This window comes from Oratosquilla oratoria, chromosome 3 (assembly GCF_046742065.1).
Source record: "Oratosquilla oratoria isolate Oo_2021 chromosome 3, ASM4674206v1, whole genome shotgun sequence".
NCBI classification, from domain to species: Eukaryota; Metazoa; Arthropoda; class Malacostraca; order Stomatopoda; family Squillidae; genus Oratosquilla; species Oratosquilla oratoria.
This window is the reverse complement of record NC_134779.1, coordinates 84,995,940-85,013,117: the sequence shown is the minus strand read 5'-3', so window position 1 is coordinate 85,013,117 and position 17,178 is coordinate 84,995,940. Positions and strand designations below refer to the sequence as shown.

General features: G+C 38.9%; 1 protein-coding gene across 1 annotated transcript in view; it reads right to left on the bottom strand.

Annotated features, from left to right (window-relative positions):
• Positions 1-16,848, bottom strand: part of LOC143019237 (uncharacterized) — a 17,821-nt gene extending 973 nt beyond the window's left edge. The window contains exons 1-3 of the mRNA XM_076174930.1: positions 14,469-16,848; positions 14,091-14,339; positions 13,844-14,007 (exon numbers count right to left, since the gene is read on the bottom strand). Coding sequence (XP_076031045.1) covers positions 13,844-14,007; positions 14,091-14,339; positions 14,469-16,848 — 2,793 coding nt within the window. The remainder of the gene's footprint in view (positions 1-13,843; positions 14,008-14,090; positions 14,340-14,468) is intronic.
• Between the last annotated feature and the right edge of the window lie 330 nt (positions 16,849-17,178).

Here is a 17,178-nt window from a genome sequence, read left to right as displayed (position 1 = left end):
CAAGTACACACACACACACACACACACACACACACACACACACACACACACACACACACACACACACACACATATATATATATATATATATATATATATATATATATATATATATATGTGTGTGTGTGTGTGTGTGTGTGTGTGTATACATATATATATGATCATACATATACAATATACTCGTACATACACTTACATATATACACATACAAATACAATATACATACACATATATAATCATATTGCTATTAGTAGCTACGATCCTCTATTATATATTTTGTACCTTGTTTTCAACTCATTTACGTCCTTTTTAACATGAAAATTTATCATTCTTTCTTTTTTCACACAGAATTAAAAAACATCTCATCTGTCAGTCTTCTCATGTGCTCTAAATTTCCCGAAGGAATATTCATCCAACATATTTCTCCATATTCAGGGGAAATGTATGACACAGTACCGTGTTTGTATTACTTCAGATTTACCTATAGTGCAGGGATCAGTCTTCTTCCTGAGACTTATGACATTGGTAGTTATTCTAGCCTTTCGTCAGGTGTTCATATTCAAATGAAATGTACCCCACTCCCGAACTGATATGGTTTATATAGTAAAACAAGGAATTCGCCGTCTGAACTCGGCAAACTGATATATTGTTCATTAAAGTAACTTTTTTATAATTCAATTACTGGTTGAGCAGACCCGTCTAATAGGCCTCTATATTAACGTATTTATAAGGAAAGTTAATCAACTATTTGTTCATTCTATCTACCGCTATAGTAAAGGTAGAGTATATCTTAATCTGGTACTGACAAAGTAAAATTATGAATTGTGCACACGAAATCAAACAAAATGAAAGAATGAATAAAAAATAAGATAAAAATAATACTTTTCAGTATATTTTCTGTATGGGGGGATTAAATGGTGGAAGTTTTCTCGTATTTTTTCACGAATTCTACTACAACTTGGTTCTCTTAGGTACATCTAGAAACTCCCGTCGAGAACGCTCAATTTAGTTCCTAGGTCAGTTCTGCAGTGATGTCATGATTTCTTTAGTCCAATGTTCGTTAACTTTATATTTAAGAACCTCCACTAAGAGCGTGATCTTACAATCGTGAACCAATAATAATTTCTCTTTCACCCTTTCTCCAATCAGAATAGTTAGTATATAGCAATCTTGATTCACTGCACACTGACTTAGGTTATATCAGCAATACGTCATACAGCAATGAAATCGGATCCCCAGGCATTTATTTATGAACGTAATGCTGAGAGCAAAGTTATACAATTTCTCGCCTTCTCGCCTTCGGCAGTGTTTCTAAACTTCTTAACCTATAAAATGCAACCCTCGCCTTCGAACTGTTGTTTACTAAACAGCCGATCCAATAAGAATGTAACTCTCAATATCTACCCCTCTTTCTACCTCAATTGTCTACCTATATCTAAGAGCCTCTTACAGGGGTCGGCAACAACCATTTGGTCGTCCCGACCAACCATTTTCTACCACCCTCTTACAGGACTTTTGCATATTACAGTATTAAGGGAGTCAACAGATGTCATAAAAGGAACTAACCATTAAAACTATCCCTGCATAAACTGGATAAATAAGGTTAAAAGAAATATTTTTCAATGGATGTTGTCATCAACTTAATAGTACATACATACATATAACAAAGGTTTTTCCCCAACACGGGGGGTAGCCAAAAAGAAAAAGGCAGAGAAACCACTCCCACCCATTCCATTTCCTATATATTCCACTCCCCTCCACCCTCCTCCCTCTTATCTTGGCACCTCCTGGATGACGGGTCATCCCTGCATCCTGTCCACTGCCCTGGGTCAGAAGCAGTGTCGCAAGACGCAGCACATCCACAGCAAGGCCGCTTCATAAATTCGGCGACCCCCCTTCTCCGTCCCCTAATACAGAAAAGAAGAGGGGAGAAATCCCTTCGGGCTGCGTCAATTTTTTTCTCAAACATACTTCCTCACCCCCCATCCCCCACCCACTCACCCTCATGCATAATATCATCATCTATACACAACCCCTCTCCATTCACCCCTATTTTCTGTCCTCTCCCGTCCTTCCTCAACAGACATTCCTATATTTTGTAATGCCCCTTTTACCCCATCCATCCATCTCATCATAGGACGCCCCCTCATATTCACTCCTTCCACCTCTCCCTTCCACACTTCTTTTACTAACCTTTTGTATACGCCTCATATACATGACGAGTAGTATCGCCCAGTCATATAACCCACTCACTCTCTCACACACTCACTCACTCACTCACTGTCCGCTGACGGTCAAGCACCACTCTAGCTGACTAAGCAATCTGCTGACTACAGCAGTTCCTACCGCGCCACCAGACGACATGCACACACGAACACACGCGATCACACAAATAACCACACAGTAATAAACACATTATTACGTATACTGACGAACCTCCCCTGGATATATATTATAGTCTGGCTGTCAGACTAAATTATAAACAACTTATGTAAATTATAATAAGATGTGACGAACTAAATCTCGCTCGCATAAACTCTTAAGTTTATACGAGCGTGGCACCTCTTAAAACGAGTTTCCGGCCTTCTTAAGGCAATGCACGGAGCTCGGAGGGGAGTCGGTCCGATGAGACGTACCAAGTAATAATCATGTGTAATTGTGATATAGAACTAGGAGGTGATTGACTTAGTGTACAACCATGGAAGAAAGTGTGAACCAATAAAGAAAATATAAACATTATGAACATTCTTTAAGAACCACCAAATGAAGGGGATACACTTTCTTCACTCATTCTTTCCATGTGTCCAAACCATCTTAATACTCTTTCATCAACCCTATCTCCCAGCTCCCTTTCCACCCCTGTTCTCCTCCTCACCTTCTCATTTCTCACTCTATCCAGCCTAGTAACCCCAATCATACTTCTAAGACATTTCATCTCAAACACATTCAAACTCCTTCTCTCTTCCTCTCTCATGTTTCATGTTTCTGGCCCGTACATTGCTGTTGGCACAATCACTCCTTCATATAACCTCCTCTTAGCATCTATTCCCAGATGTCTATTTCTCATTACAATTTTCAATCCACCAAGGCATTTACTCGCTTTTCTCAATCTACATTCTATCTCCACCCCAACTCCTTTCTTTCCTGCCACATTCGCACCCAAGTATCTAAAACTATCCGCTTCCTCCAGTCTCTCACCCATAATGCTCACCGCCTGCTGTCACTCTCTCCTCTTGTACATCTTATCACCTTACTTTTACCCACATTTATCTTCAGCTTCCCTCCTTCACACACCTTCTCAAACTCTGTCACTAATTTCCTCAATCCCTCCTCTGATACTGTTACGAGCGCAGTGTCGTCAGCAAACAACAACTGGCTCACCTCCCACTTTTCTCCATTTACTTTAATCATCTCCAACCCCTGACCCACTACCCTTGTATTCACTTCTCGCACCACTCCATCCATCTAACGATTGAACAGCCATGGGAACATTACACATCCCAGACGAAGTCCCACCTTTACCTTAAACCATTCACTCTCTCCATTTCTAATCCTAACATAAGCTCTACTACTCTCGTAAAAACTCTTGACTGCTCTTAACAGCTTTCCTCTATTCCATATATCTGTTTACCTCCCACAATGCCTTCCTGTCTACCCTGTCATAAGCCTTTTCCAGATCCATAAAACCCCCCAAAACATCCTTACCTTTTCCTATAGCTTTCTCACAATCTGTCTTGCCACAAAAATTTGATCTACACAACCCCTACCTGTCCTAAACCCACACTGTTCCTCACCAATTACTCCCTCTGTTCCTCTCCTAATCCTCTCAATCAAGACCCTCCTATAAGCCTTCCCAACTACACTCAACAAACTGATCCCTCTGAAACTACTACATTCACACTTATCCCCCTTTTTCTTGTAAAGCGGAACCATACAGACATTCGTCCTGTCCTCCGGCACTCTATTCTCTCATAAACAAACATTAGATAACCTCACCAGCCAGTCCACCATAACTGTACCTCCTTTCTTCAGACATTCTGCATGGCATCCATCCAGACCAGGTGCCTTACCTGCTCTCATCATCTTAACAGCTGCTTTCACTTCATCCTTCCCTATTTCTCCTTCATTTTCCTCACTCATCACTCTCATTTTCATAGCGCTTCCCACTACAACTACCTTTCCCTCCCTATCCTCCTTCACATTTAGCAACTCCCTGAAAAACTGCCCACCTTCCTCTCACTGCCTTCTCTTCCATTATCATCTCTCCATCTGCACCTTTTACCTTTTCTTCTCTACTTGATTCGCCTCCTTTTTCTCTTTTAATTTCCTCCCAAAACATCTTTTTATTGCTTTCAAAATTTCTGTCATACTCTTACCCCATTTCACATCTGCTCTCCTCTTTGCTTCCTGTATCTTTTGCTTAACTTCCCTTCTCTTTACTTTGTACCTCTCATACGATTCCCTCGTCCTGATTTGTAGCCAATCTATGAATGCCTGCTTCCTCTCTCCTACACATTTCTTTGCTTCCTCATCCCACCACTCACTACCCTTCCTTCTATTTCCTCCCGCCCTCCTTGTTCCACACACCATCTTTGCACACCTTATGACTCCCTCCTTGAACTATGCCTATTCCTCTTCCACTCCTAGTTCTACTCTATCCTTTACTCCCTCCCACTCCTTCTTCAGCTTCTTCTTATATTCACTCTCCTTTTTTCCCTCATTTAAGCAGTACACTCTAAGTACCTCCCTACCTTCTGCCCTTTTCCTCTTTCTCCACCTATTCTTCACTCTCATTTTACCTTCCACCGGAAAATGATCTGATATTCTCCCATTCTCTCCCCTTATAACATGTACATCCTAACTCTTCATACTATACTCCTGGTCACCACTATATAGTCCATTAACGCTCTATCTGCCACCCTTCCATCCACCACCCTCTACAATGTGTACTTATGCTTAACTTTCTTCCTAAGCACTGTATTTGCTATCATCAACTCTCTTTTAAGATACATCTCCACCATCAGCTATCCACTACAATTTTTACCTGGAACTCCATACTTCTCAATCACTCAGTCTATTGGTTTATTTCCTACCCTAGCGTTAAGGTCTCCCAATACAACTACATTGACATTTCTCCCTATTCCCTCTATACACTCATTCATATCTACCGAAAAAGTCTCGCTTTCCTCTACGTTCTTCTCAATACCAGGTCCATACGCACTTACAAAAACCCACATCTCCCTTCCCAGCTTCACCTTCATCCACATCAACCTTGATGACACCTACTTCCACATCACTACCCGCTTACTTATCTCTTCACTTACTAGTATAGGCACCCCTTCTCTCCCTCGTCCCCTCTTCACTCCTTAGTACCTCCCAGCTATACTCCCAAACTCACAGTTGCCCTTTCCTTTCATTTTAGTTTTACTCAAAGCCAGTACATCCATCTTTCTTCTCACAAACATACTGCCTATCTCTTCCCTTTTACTCTCATCTATACCACATCCACGCACATTAAAAGACCCAAACCTTAGGGTACTGGTTGGAAAACTTCCAGACCCTCTTATGCTTTTTTTTTTTTTTTTTTTTTTTTTTAGGAATGTCCACTTTTGGGCTACAGGTAGTAGGATTCCTAATCCCATCCCCGTCCCGATTTTTGCCGCCTTTTACGACTCAAGTGGAAAGACTTGGAGGTAGGACTCTCTTCCCCCACCACAGGGTCGGCGAAAACAGGAAATGAATATTCAGAGAAATGGTACAGGACAGCAACAAGGGGTTGGGGGGACAGCATAACGAGGGGACAGTCGTAGTATAAAAGTAACCTAAGATATGTTATACATAACAAAGAAATAAATAACCACTTTAAAATGTACAGATGCCTGTAACACCAAAAATCTACTGATAAACAAAGTAAATACTCAGGTGAATCATCTTCAAAACAATGGAGTTGTAGAGAGCTTAAACCATACCAAATAAGAGAGCTGAAACAATTGTTTCAGTAATCTATGATCGCATAATCTGTAATTTCACTGCTCCTTAGATCTTAGTTTCAGACGATGGAATTTAATTTAATAACAAAATATTGGAGGAATTATGTTGTTTATTTAAGATAAATAAGGTAAACACTTAGGTGAATCATCTTCAGAACAATGGAGTTGTAGAGAGGTTAAATAAGAAAATTATTACATGTCTTAGAGCTTTGATAAAACAACAAAATATAACTTGGGATAGTTGAATTCCTTGTGTCAAATGCACCCTAAACAACCAAATTATTACAGGAACAGGAGACACACCCTGTTTTATTAATCTTGGGGAAGAAAAAATTATCCCATGTGAATTCTTGATTGCAGAACAAAAACCACTGTATAATATAGATGATTACATCTCAAATAGAATTACAACTAGAAGATTACAAAGGATTACAAAGGCGGAGCATGCCGACAGGAGACCTGTTAGTCCATAACTAGACCGGATGCGAAATATATATATATATATATATATATATATATATATATATATATATATATATATACATATATATATATATATATACAGTATATATATATATACATATATAGATATATACATATATATACACATATATATATATATGCATATATACACACACACGCACACACACGCACACATACACACACGCACACACACACACACACACACACACACACACACACACACACACACACACACACACACACACACACACATATATATATATATATACATATATATATATATATATATGTATATATATATGTGTATGTATATTTATATATATATATATATATATATATATAATAGTGATAAATAAAGAAAAAAGATTATAACATAAATGAAATAAACAAAAGAAATTAATAGGTAAATTTGAATAATAAACAAACAGGTAAATTGTAAATAATAATAATTTGAGAGATGACTAATAGTATATATTAATCAATCAAATAATAATAAACATACAGACAAATAATAACAAACAAATATACAAATCATATAAAATAAATGACAGGCATTACAGCTTCTTGCTTAGGTGTTTTTCTAAATGAATCTTAAAGCTTCGAACTGAACTACATTGCACTGCCTCTGCAGGAAATTTATTCCATTCATTAACTACATGGTTGGCGAAGCTGTTTCTACCCACTTCCAAATTAAATTACATCCTGACAATTTGAAATCATTATTTTCTGTCGGATTGTCATTCAGTGTAAATTTTTTGTCACTTTTGATGTTGTCAGTTTCCTTTAGAATCTTAAAGACCCGTTTCAAGTCATCTCTGAGTCTACGCTTGTTTAAGGAAAACAGATTCATGTGTTTTAGTCGATTTCCGTATGATTTATATTTTATATTTGGAATCAGTTTTGTGCTTCGCCGTTGTACTTTTCCAAATTTACTAATGTCTTTAATGAGATTTGGTGACAATACGGAAACAGCATATTCCAAATGTGGACGAACTAACGGTTTATAGAGCTTGTTAATGAGAGATGGACTTTTGAAGTCAAAAGATAGTGCAGTCAATCCTAGAATCTTAATTGCTTTCTCAGAGGCTGAAATACACTGCTTAGATGATTTGAGATCGTTACTGATAATTACGCCGAGATCTTTTTCACTATCCTCTTTTGTTAATGGATTTCCAAATGGCTTGCAATCGTACCTACTGTTATTTTTACCTATGCGTATTACCTTGTATTTGCTTGTGTTGAATTTCATTAGCCACTTTTCAGACCATTGCTGTAATTTATCTAAATCTTCTTGAATATCTAATTGGTTTAAGTGATCATTTGCCATTCCGCACAGTTTTGAATTATCAGCAAATTTGGAGACAATAGATTTAAGTCTGTGGTCTATATCATTTATATATACTATGAATAGATGTGGCCCAAGAACGAAACCCTGAGGAACTACACTCGTAACATTTTTCCATCTAGAAATTTTTCCTATTAAAACAACTCTCTGTTTTCGATCATTCAACCAATTTCTAGTCCAACTTAATTGGCTACCACTTACTCCGTGTGAAGCTAATTTAGTAAGAAGTTTTTCGTGGTGGACGGTATCAAAAGCTTTTGCAAAGTCTAGATATATCAAACCTATATTTTTTCTTTTGTCATAATTCGAGATGATTGTGTTGTAGAATTAATGTAAGTCACACAAGAACGTTTCCATCTGAATCCATGCTGGCTATCATTTATCAAACAGTTGCTTTCTAAATGATGTTCGATAGCATCTCTGATGAGTTTCCATAATTTTTCCTACGATTAAGGTCACGCTTATAGGCCTGTAGTTATTTGGTTTCTTTTTGTCACTTTTTTTTATGGAAGTAACGTTAGCTAGCTTCCATTCTTTTGGGACATCTCCGGATACGATGGATTTCTTGAAAATAATTTCTAATGAAACAACGATCTTATTTTTTATTTCCTATGAGATTCTTGGATGCTGATCGTCAGGCCCAGTTATTTTATTAACTTTGAGCCTCTCTATACACCTTTTAACTTTTTTTATATATTTACCGTAGTGAATAAGTTTACCCTAGACTTTTCACAGGTTTCAGTTTAGATTTCACTTTAAGGTGTTTTGTTTACGAATACTAAGTTAAAATAATTGTTTAAGATATCACACATCCCCTCATTTGAATATTCAAGTTGAACGTCAGCAGATGATATTGGGTCAATGTGATTCCTAATAACATTTCTATCTCTAATGTAACTATAGAATTCTTTGGAGTTTGCTTTGGATTTATCAGCGACATTCATTTCATAATGTAATTTTAGTTTTTATTGTCTTTTTCAAATCTCTCTGTATTACTACATAACTTTGATAGTGATTAGGTTCACTTGAGCAATTGTATTTCTAATAAGCCTGTCTCTTTTTAGTAATACTTTTTTCAGTTTCTTTGTCAAGCCATTTTGGGCCAGCCTGATTTGGATTTATCAGCGACATTCATTTCATAATGTAATTTTCGTTTTTATTGTCTTTTTCAAATCTCTCTGTATTACTACATAACTTTGATAGTGATTAGGTTCACTTGAGCAATTGTATTTCTTATAAGCCTGTCTCTTTTTAGTAATACTTTTTTCAGTTTCTTTGTCAAGCCATTTTGGACCAGCCTGATTTGGGGGGGGGGGGTGTCTGCCCTTAAACGGGACGTAAATATGAATCATCTTAGTAAACGTATTTTGAAACGTTTCTCACATCTGATCTATAGGTATTTGGTTTAATTTGCCTCCCAATCTGTAATCTGAGGCTACTGACTTAGTCCTATGAACTGAGCTTTACTGAAATCGAGGATTTAAGAAACACAAGTATATATTCTAAAAATTTTAGTAGTTTGAATCTAAGTTATGATTGCTATTTCCAATTAGTTCACTGACTTCTACATCAGTTATCATGTTTTTGCGGCTAGCGGTCAATAGATGGAGTAAGTTTTCATGTCTTTCGGACCCTTTACATGCTGAACTAAGTAATTGTCACCGAGAAAATCTATCAAGCGACTACCTATATAGCCATATTCTAGGGTCATCCAATCAATGTCAGTTAAATTGTCCATTTGTTTGGGTTAATTCTACCCAGAAATTATCGTATGCATCCTGTTTTACTTTTTGCTTTTAACGAACACCCCTACCTTTCTTGTGGCTTCTATCCTGATGAAAGTGTTTAAATCCCGCAATATTAAATTCAGCGTCAAACTCTGCACCATTTAATCATGTTTCGGTTATTCCTATGATATTGAGATTTTCGCTTTTGACATACACCTGTATTTCTTGAGATTTGTTCCTAATACTACGAGCAGTACATGGTATTAAGAAACTCGTGATTATGTCTTTTTGACACATTTTGAGTTTCAACATCATGCCTTACATTATAATTTTGTTCCTCATTGACACCTTGCTCTCTATTGATATTTGGTCACTCATTGATATTCAATGCCTCATGGACGTTTGCCCCATCACGGACATCTGGTCCCTCAAGGTCATCCGATCTCTTATGCACACCTTGCCCCCCTACGTCAACATTCTCTTGCTGAAGACACGGAGCAGACTGAGCTGAGGTCACGGAGCAGACTGGGCTGAGGCCACGGAACAGACTGAGCTGAGATCACGGAGCAGACTGAGCAGAGATACTTCTTGTGATTCTTTTGCACGGCATTTTATTTATTTATTTATTTACTTATTTGTTTATTTTTTCACTTTGGCAAGTTGAACACTTGCTGTAGAGGCGGAATGGGTGTGTTAATTTATTTTTCTTACCACAGCGTCACTCTTAGTGTGGATTCATCCATTATATCGGGCCCTTTGTTCACAGCGCCAAAAGTTGATACTTGAATCAATCTTGGATAATTTATCAAGAATGTATATAAAGCCATCAGGGTAAAACTTCTTATTTCCGCGTTTACTAAGAATTTCTATTTCCATTGATGAGAAAACTGCAGAAAAGTGTATAGAGATTGAAAACAAAACATGGACATATAGGTGATAGATTACCTTCTTCAGGGGTATATGGGATATAAAGCAATTAGACCATATGTCATGGCAGTGGGAATGCAACAAAAGAGAGAAAATAGGAATGCTAGAATTGAATGTTATAATTGTAATAACTGGGGGCATAAAGAAAAAAAAATTAATTATGAGACTATCTGTAGAAATACAAATATGAGGGTCATGATGAGTATCATTGTAAAAACCCACCTTTGTTTTTGTATTATCAGAGAGTAGGACATAGAACACAGGGTTGTAGAGGAACGCCAAATTTTCGTATTCACCTAGAAACAAGAGGAAAACCCCCAGACACAAAATAAAACAACACTATAGAGCTAACCATAGAAATACAAATAAACAGTATTGTATTAGGGACAAGAGTGATAGAAGGGTGAAAGAAAACACTAACACCAAAGACAATTGTGAATTGACTAAAACAATTGGAAGGACTTCTGTAGGACCCCTTATTACGGGTCAAGTGATCAATAAACCTATTCAAATATTTATTGCTACAGGATCTGTAGACAATGTTATAACTAGCAAAGCTTTAAACCAATTGGAACCGGGAGTAAAAATCTTGGAACCCATCCGTTACTCATTGCAAGGAATAACAGGAAGTCAGATAAAAACATTAGATAAGGTTGAATTTAGAGGTAATTTAACTTAGGAATGAACACTTGCACATTCCAGTGATAGTTGTAGAAGAATCTGTTTTACCAAGAGATGTATTGATAGGATTTGCGGCTATGAGAAGAGAGGGCATGACCGTATGTCCTGCTAAGTTAGGGATCTTTATGAAATCACAGTTAATCCTATTTTTAAATCAACCAGACTTAGAGCCAGTATATATGATAAGAGAATCTATTGAAATAAATAGGAAAAATAACAATACTAGTTTGGATGATAGAGAGTGGAGAGTGGTCCATTCATGAACAAATAAAACAAACAGAAAATAAAATCTCATATATCAAACCCAACTCAGGTTTTCAAGAAATCCCAGAAATTACTCAGAATTCATTAACTTCAAATAAAGCTTTGCTGATTGTGGAAGGTGGTGTAATTAAATCGACGTTATTACACTCCAGAGCAATTACAGAGTAGAAATGAAGTTGAAAGGAGTCACTATCGACTGAAATTTTAACCATCCCAGAATGAATTAAATTAAAATGTATGAAACTGGACTCGGGGATTTATAAGACAAACAAGAACAAGGTAGAATTATTAGTGATTATTACTTTGAATAAAGACATAGTCTTAAGAAAAAGTATACAAACAGGATGTTTTCAAGTTTGTACAAGACACATTAAGATTTTAAATGAGGGTACTGAGGAGGTGGGATCACCAATTTCATCAATTTGTTTAATTCAGGAAGAAGCATAATTCTTCCAATATTTTGTTATTAAATTCAGTAACATTGTCTGAAACTAAGATTACAGATTATCCGATCATAGATTACTGAAGCAATTGTTTCAGCTCTCTTATTTGGTATGGTTAACCTCTCTACAACTCCATTGTTCTGAAAATTATTCACCTGAGTGTCTACTTTGTTTATCTTAAATAAATTACATAATCCTTCCAATATTTTTTTTTATTAAATTCAATTCCATTTTCTGAAACTAAGATCTTAGGATCAATGAAATTACAGATTATATAATTATCTGATCATAGATTGCTGAAGCAATTGTTTCAGCTCTTATATGGTATGGTTTAACCTCTCTTCAACTCCATTGTTCTGAAGATGATTCACCTGAGCGTTTACTTTGTTTATCTTAAATAAATTACATAATTCTTCCAATATTTTGCTTCTGCGTTCATTTTCAGAACAATGGTACTGAGTTTAATAACAAAATATTGGAAGAATTATGCTTCTTCCTGAATTAAACAAATTGATGAAATTGGTGATCCCACCTCCTCAGTACCCGCATTTAAAATCTTAATGTGTCTTGTACAAACTTGAAAACATCCTGTTTGTATACTTTTTCTTAAGACTATGTCTTTATTCAAAGTAATAATCACTAATAATTCTACCTTGTTCTTGTTTGTCTTATAAATCCCCGAGTCCAGTTTCATACATTTTAATTTAATTCATTCTGGGATGGTTAAAATTTCAGTCTATAGTGACTCCTTTCAACTTCATTTCTACTCTGCAATTGCTCTGGAGTGTAATAACGTCGATTTAATTACACCACCTTCCACAATCAGCAAAGCTTTATTTGAAGTTAATGAATTCTGAGTAATTTCTGGGATTTCTTGAAAACCTGAGTTGGGTTTGATATATGAGATTTTATTTTCTGTTTGTTTTATTTGTTCATGAATGGACCACTCTCCACTCTCTATCATCCAAACTAGCATTGTTATTTTTCCCATTCATTTCAATAGATTCTCTTATCATAGATACTGGCTCTAGGTCTGGTTGATTTAGAAATGGGATTAACTGTAATTTCATAAAGATCCCTAACTTAGCAGGACATACGGTCATGCCCTCTCTTCTCATAGCCGCAAATCCTATCAATACATCTCTTGGTAAAACAGATTCTTCTACAACTATCACTGGAATATGCAAGTGTTTATTCCTAAATTAAATTATGTCTAATCCAACCTTATCTAATGTTTTTAACTGACTTCCTCTTATTCCTTGCAATGAGTAATGGATGGGTTCCAAGATTTTTACTCCCGGTTCCAATTGGTTTAAAGCTTTGCTAGTTATAACATTGTCTACAGATTCTGTAGCAATAAATATTTGAATAGGTTTATTAAACACTCGACACGTAATAAGGGGTCCTACAGAAGTCCTTCCAATTGTTTTAGTCAATTCACAATTGTCTTTGGTGTTAGTGTTTTCTTTCACCCTTCTATCACTCTTGTCCCTAACACAATACTGTTTATTTGTATTTCTATGGTTAGCTCTATAGTTGTCAGAATCTTTCACCAGCTGTGTCGATTCTTGACTGTCCATTCTGGTCATTCTCCCTTCCTCTACCCTTCGCGCTTCGGAGTTTGAGTTTCGAAGTTTCGGAGTTTTGAAGCTTCAGAGTTTCCAAGTCTTGGTATTTGATGCTTCAGAGTTTCGAACTTCAATTACGCAAATTGGTGATACTCTCGCAAACCACTCAGTTTCTTCAAACTGTAATTGATATATTAGTTAATCAGTTGTCTATGTATATGTATAATTCAACCAAATTTTACGAGTCACAAGTGATATGTGACACTCGCCCACACAAAAAGATATTGCTCCACGCAATGTCTAACCAATTACTTCAGTAATAATTACATAGAGACACTGATATGTAATTGAATTGAAATCTAACTGCACAACTATAATATTCCATAACAATAAGTACAATTACTACACTTTTACGTCTTTCTCGAGCAGTCGGGACATCAGGTCAGCTCCAACATTTGCACTTCCTTTGATGTACCGGATGACCACGTTGAACTGCTGGAGGTACAATGCCCACCTCATGATTCGGGCGTTGGCGTTCTTTGAGGTCCTGAGGCTCGAAAGAGGCAAGTGATCAGTCTCTAAAATAAATTTATCTCCGTAGAGGAAATAGTAATATTTTTGATGCCCTCTACAACTGCAAACAACTCCTTTTCCACCGCACTATAGTTCAACTCCGCTGGTTTCAGCTTCCTACTATGATAACCAACAGGAAAAATATCCCCATCCTTTTCTTGCATGAGGATAGCTCCTTTGCCTTCTTGGGACGCATCGGTTCGGAGGATGAAATGCTGGTTGATGTCCGGTAGTTGAAGTATCGGCTCCTTGCAGAGGAGGTTCTTAAGCGTCGTAAACGCTTCCTCCTGTTCAGGGCTCCATGTCAACTTGTTAGGAGCATTCTTGTTGAGAAGCTCTGTGAGTGGCAAGGCCAGGACAGCAAAATTCGGAATGAACCTGCGGTAGTATCCCACAAGTCCCAAGAACTATCGGACTTGTTTCTTCGTGGTCGGCCGAGATGCATTCTTGATCTTTATTATCTTGCTATCCTGGCATCCACATCGTCCTTCGCCTAAGGTATGTCCCAGGAACTGTACTTCCTGTTGGCAAAGTTCGCATTTAGATGGCTTGACTGTCATATTCACTGAACTAAGTCTCTTGAGTACCTTCTCCAGGATCTCCAGATGTTCCTCGAAGGTAGAAGAGTGGATGAGTATATCGTCCACAAAAGCTTCCACTCCATGGATGCCGTGCAGAACTTTGCGCATGGCACGGTTAAAAACTGCTGGGGAGTTGGTAAGTCCAAAAGGTAGTACTTTGAACTGGTAAAGTCCGTTGGGTGTTGCGACTGCCGTGACCTGTTTGCTTCTCTCCTCCAGCGGAATCTGGAAGAATCCTTTCGCCAAATCCATCTTTGAAAAGATTTTGGAGTTGGCGGCCTTTGGAAATATTTCCTGCTGATTACTCATTGGCTCTGCATCCACCTGGGTTACTGCATTTACTCCGCGGTAATCTCCACAGATTCGTACACCTCCATCCTTCTTGCAGTAGGGAGACGATGACTTCTCTATGATGCCTCCAGCTTCCATGTTGTCTATCTCCTTCTTGACTGCATCCAACAGACGAATGGGTATCGGGTATGGCTTCAATCTGACTGGTACGCTGCTCGTCAGCCGTATTTCGTGGCAATCCACCTTGGTGACTCCAGGCTTATCGGAGAACACTGCAGAATGTCGCTGGAGAATAGAATTTACTTGTCTCTTCTGCTCTGGACCAAGCCTCGGAGGTACTTGCACATCCTCCACCGTTTCGCCTTGGATAGCTTCAGGGGTAAGGGGTGTGCAATCTGTCAATTCCTCAACCTCCGGTACAACCACCGCAGCAGAGACCATCTGCGACTGCTTAAACTGGCCTTCGACAAGCTGCAAACACTCGCACTGTTCAGGTGATAGCACACGATCTCCCCTATTTAGCAAACATTCTTGACCAGCTGCCGAACATGTAACTTGAGGTGTGTAATATTTCTTCAGCATATTGATGTGGAACCTCTTTTGGTCTGGTCCCACTTGCACCAAGTAGTTCAAGTCACTGAGACGTTTGACTACTTCAAAAGGTCCTTGCCATTGCGACAGCAACTTGTTGTGCGCGGTGGGTAGAAGGAGGAGGCACTGGTCTCCTTCCTCGAGGATCCTCAGCTTAGTTTTCTTGTTGTAGTACGCCTTCTGAACTTCCTTAGCTTTCAGTAGCTCTTGCTTTGCTACTTCACAGGTCTCTCGTAGTCGCTCGGCAAAGGCCAGCACATATGCATAAGTTGTCTTCACTGCGGGGTCAGGCTCTTCTTCGTCCCAGAGCTCTCGCAGTACTTGTAGAGGACCACGAACTGACCTGCCGTAGACTAACTCAAATGGCGAGAGCTGTAGTGAAGCTTGGGGTACTTCGCGGTAGGCGAATAGTAAAGGGGCGATAAATCGTGGCCATTCCTTAGGTTGCTCTGCTGCCATTCGCTTCAGCATCTTTTTGGGGTTGCCATTGAAACGCTCACAGAGCCCGTTGCACATGGGGTGGTAAGGGGTAGTCCTGAGCCCTTTTACAGCCAGTAGCCTCAGCAACTCTTCCATCATGACTGAAGTGAACTGGCTCCCCCGGTCAGACAACACTTGCTTAGGAATGCCCACGCGACAAAAGATTTCGAACATTGCTTCGACGACAGTTATGGTTTCAATATTGCGAAGGGGTACTGCTTCAGGCCATCTCGTCGCGAAGTCCACACAGATAAGGATGCATTTGGCTCCGTCAGCTGCCCTTGGAATGATAGGTCCAACGATGTCCACAGCCACTCGCTGGAATGGCTCAGAGATCAGAGGCAATGGTCCGAGTGGTGCAGGCTTCACTCGGCCGCGATCTGTAGTCTTCTGACATACGTCACATGACCTCACCATCCTCACTATATTTCTGCCTATCCCAGGCCAGAAAAATTGAGACTGAATTCTATCCTGAGTTTTCTGTACTCCCGTGTGTCCACCTAGTGCAGCATGATGACCCAGCTTAAACACTGCCAGGCGGTACTTCTCTGGAACGACAAACTGTTGTCTCGAGTCCCCGCTTGGATACACCGTACTGCGATAAAGTCTTCCCCTTTTCTTAAGGAATCTGGTTTCCGTTCCCCGAGAAATTCTGCAATGTCCCTCTAGAACCTTCTTACGAACCATGGCAAGTGTGGGATCGGTCGTTTGCTCGGCAACTACGTCCTCACTATTTGCAAGATCTAAAACAGATGAAAGTATCAAAGGTTTTACCTGGTTGGTTGCTCTGGCGGCTCCTCTGGTAACCGCCGCTGCACAGGTTTGGGTTGTGGCTTCGTGTGAGCAAAAGTTCTTGGCTCCAGGAATGCTTCCAATAACCAAGTCTGCTACCACCTCCTCCATGACTGCAGTGATGACTCGTTCGGTGTAGAAAGGACTAACCACTTCAACCGTAGCTAAGACTCACGGTTGCAGAATTTCCGGTGTAAATGTCAGGCGTTACAAGCCTCTCCTTGACACAACACCCCGTCCATCCGTTGTCCCTTAAGACTTCCGCGGTGACACCATTTACCTTGCCAGGCTGAACCAGGAGCCCTGTACCTCTGAGACTAGAACTCAATGGAGCTGACAAGTACACGTGTTGGGGAGTTGACACGAAACCGGCGGTGACACACTCTTTTTGTGGAGTAGCCTTTGGGGAAAATTCCTCAGGTACTTCTCCATGTTGTACTG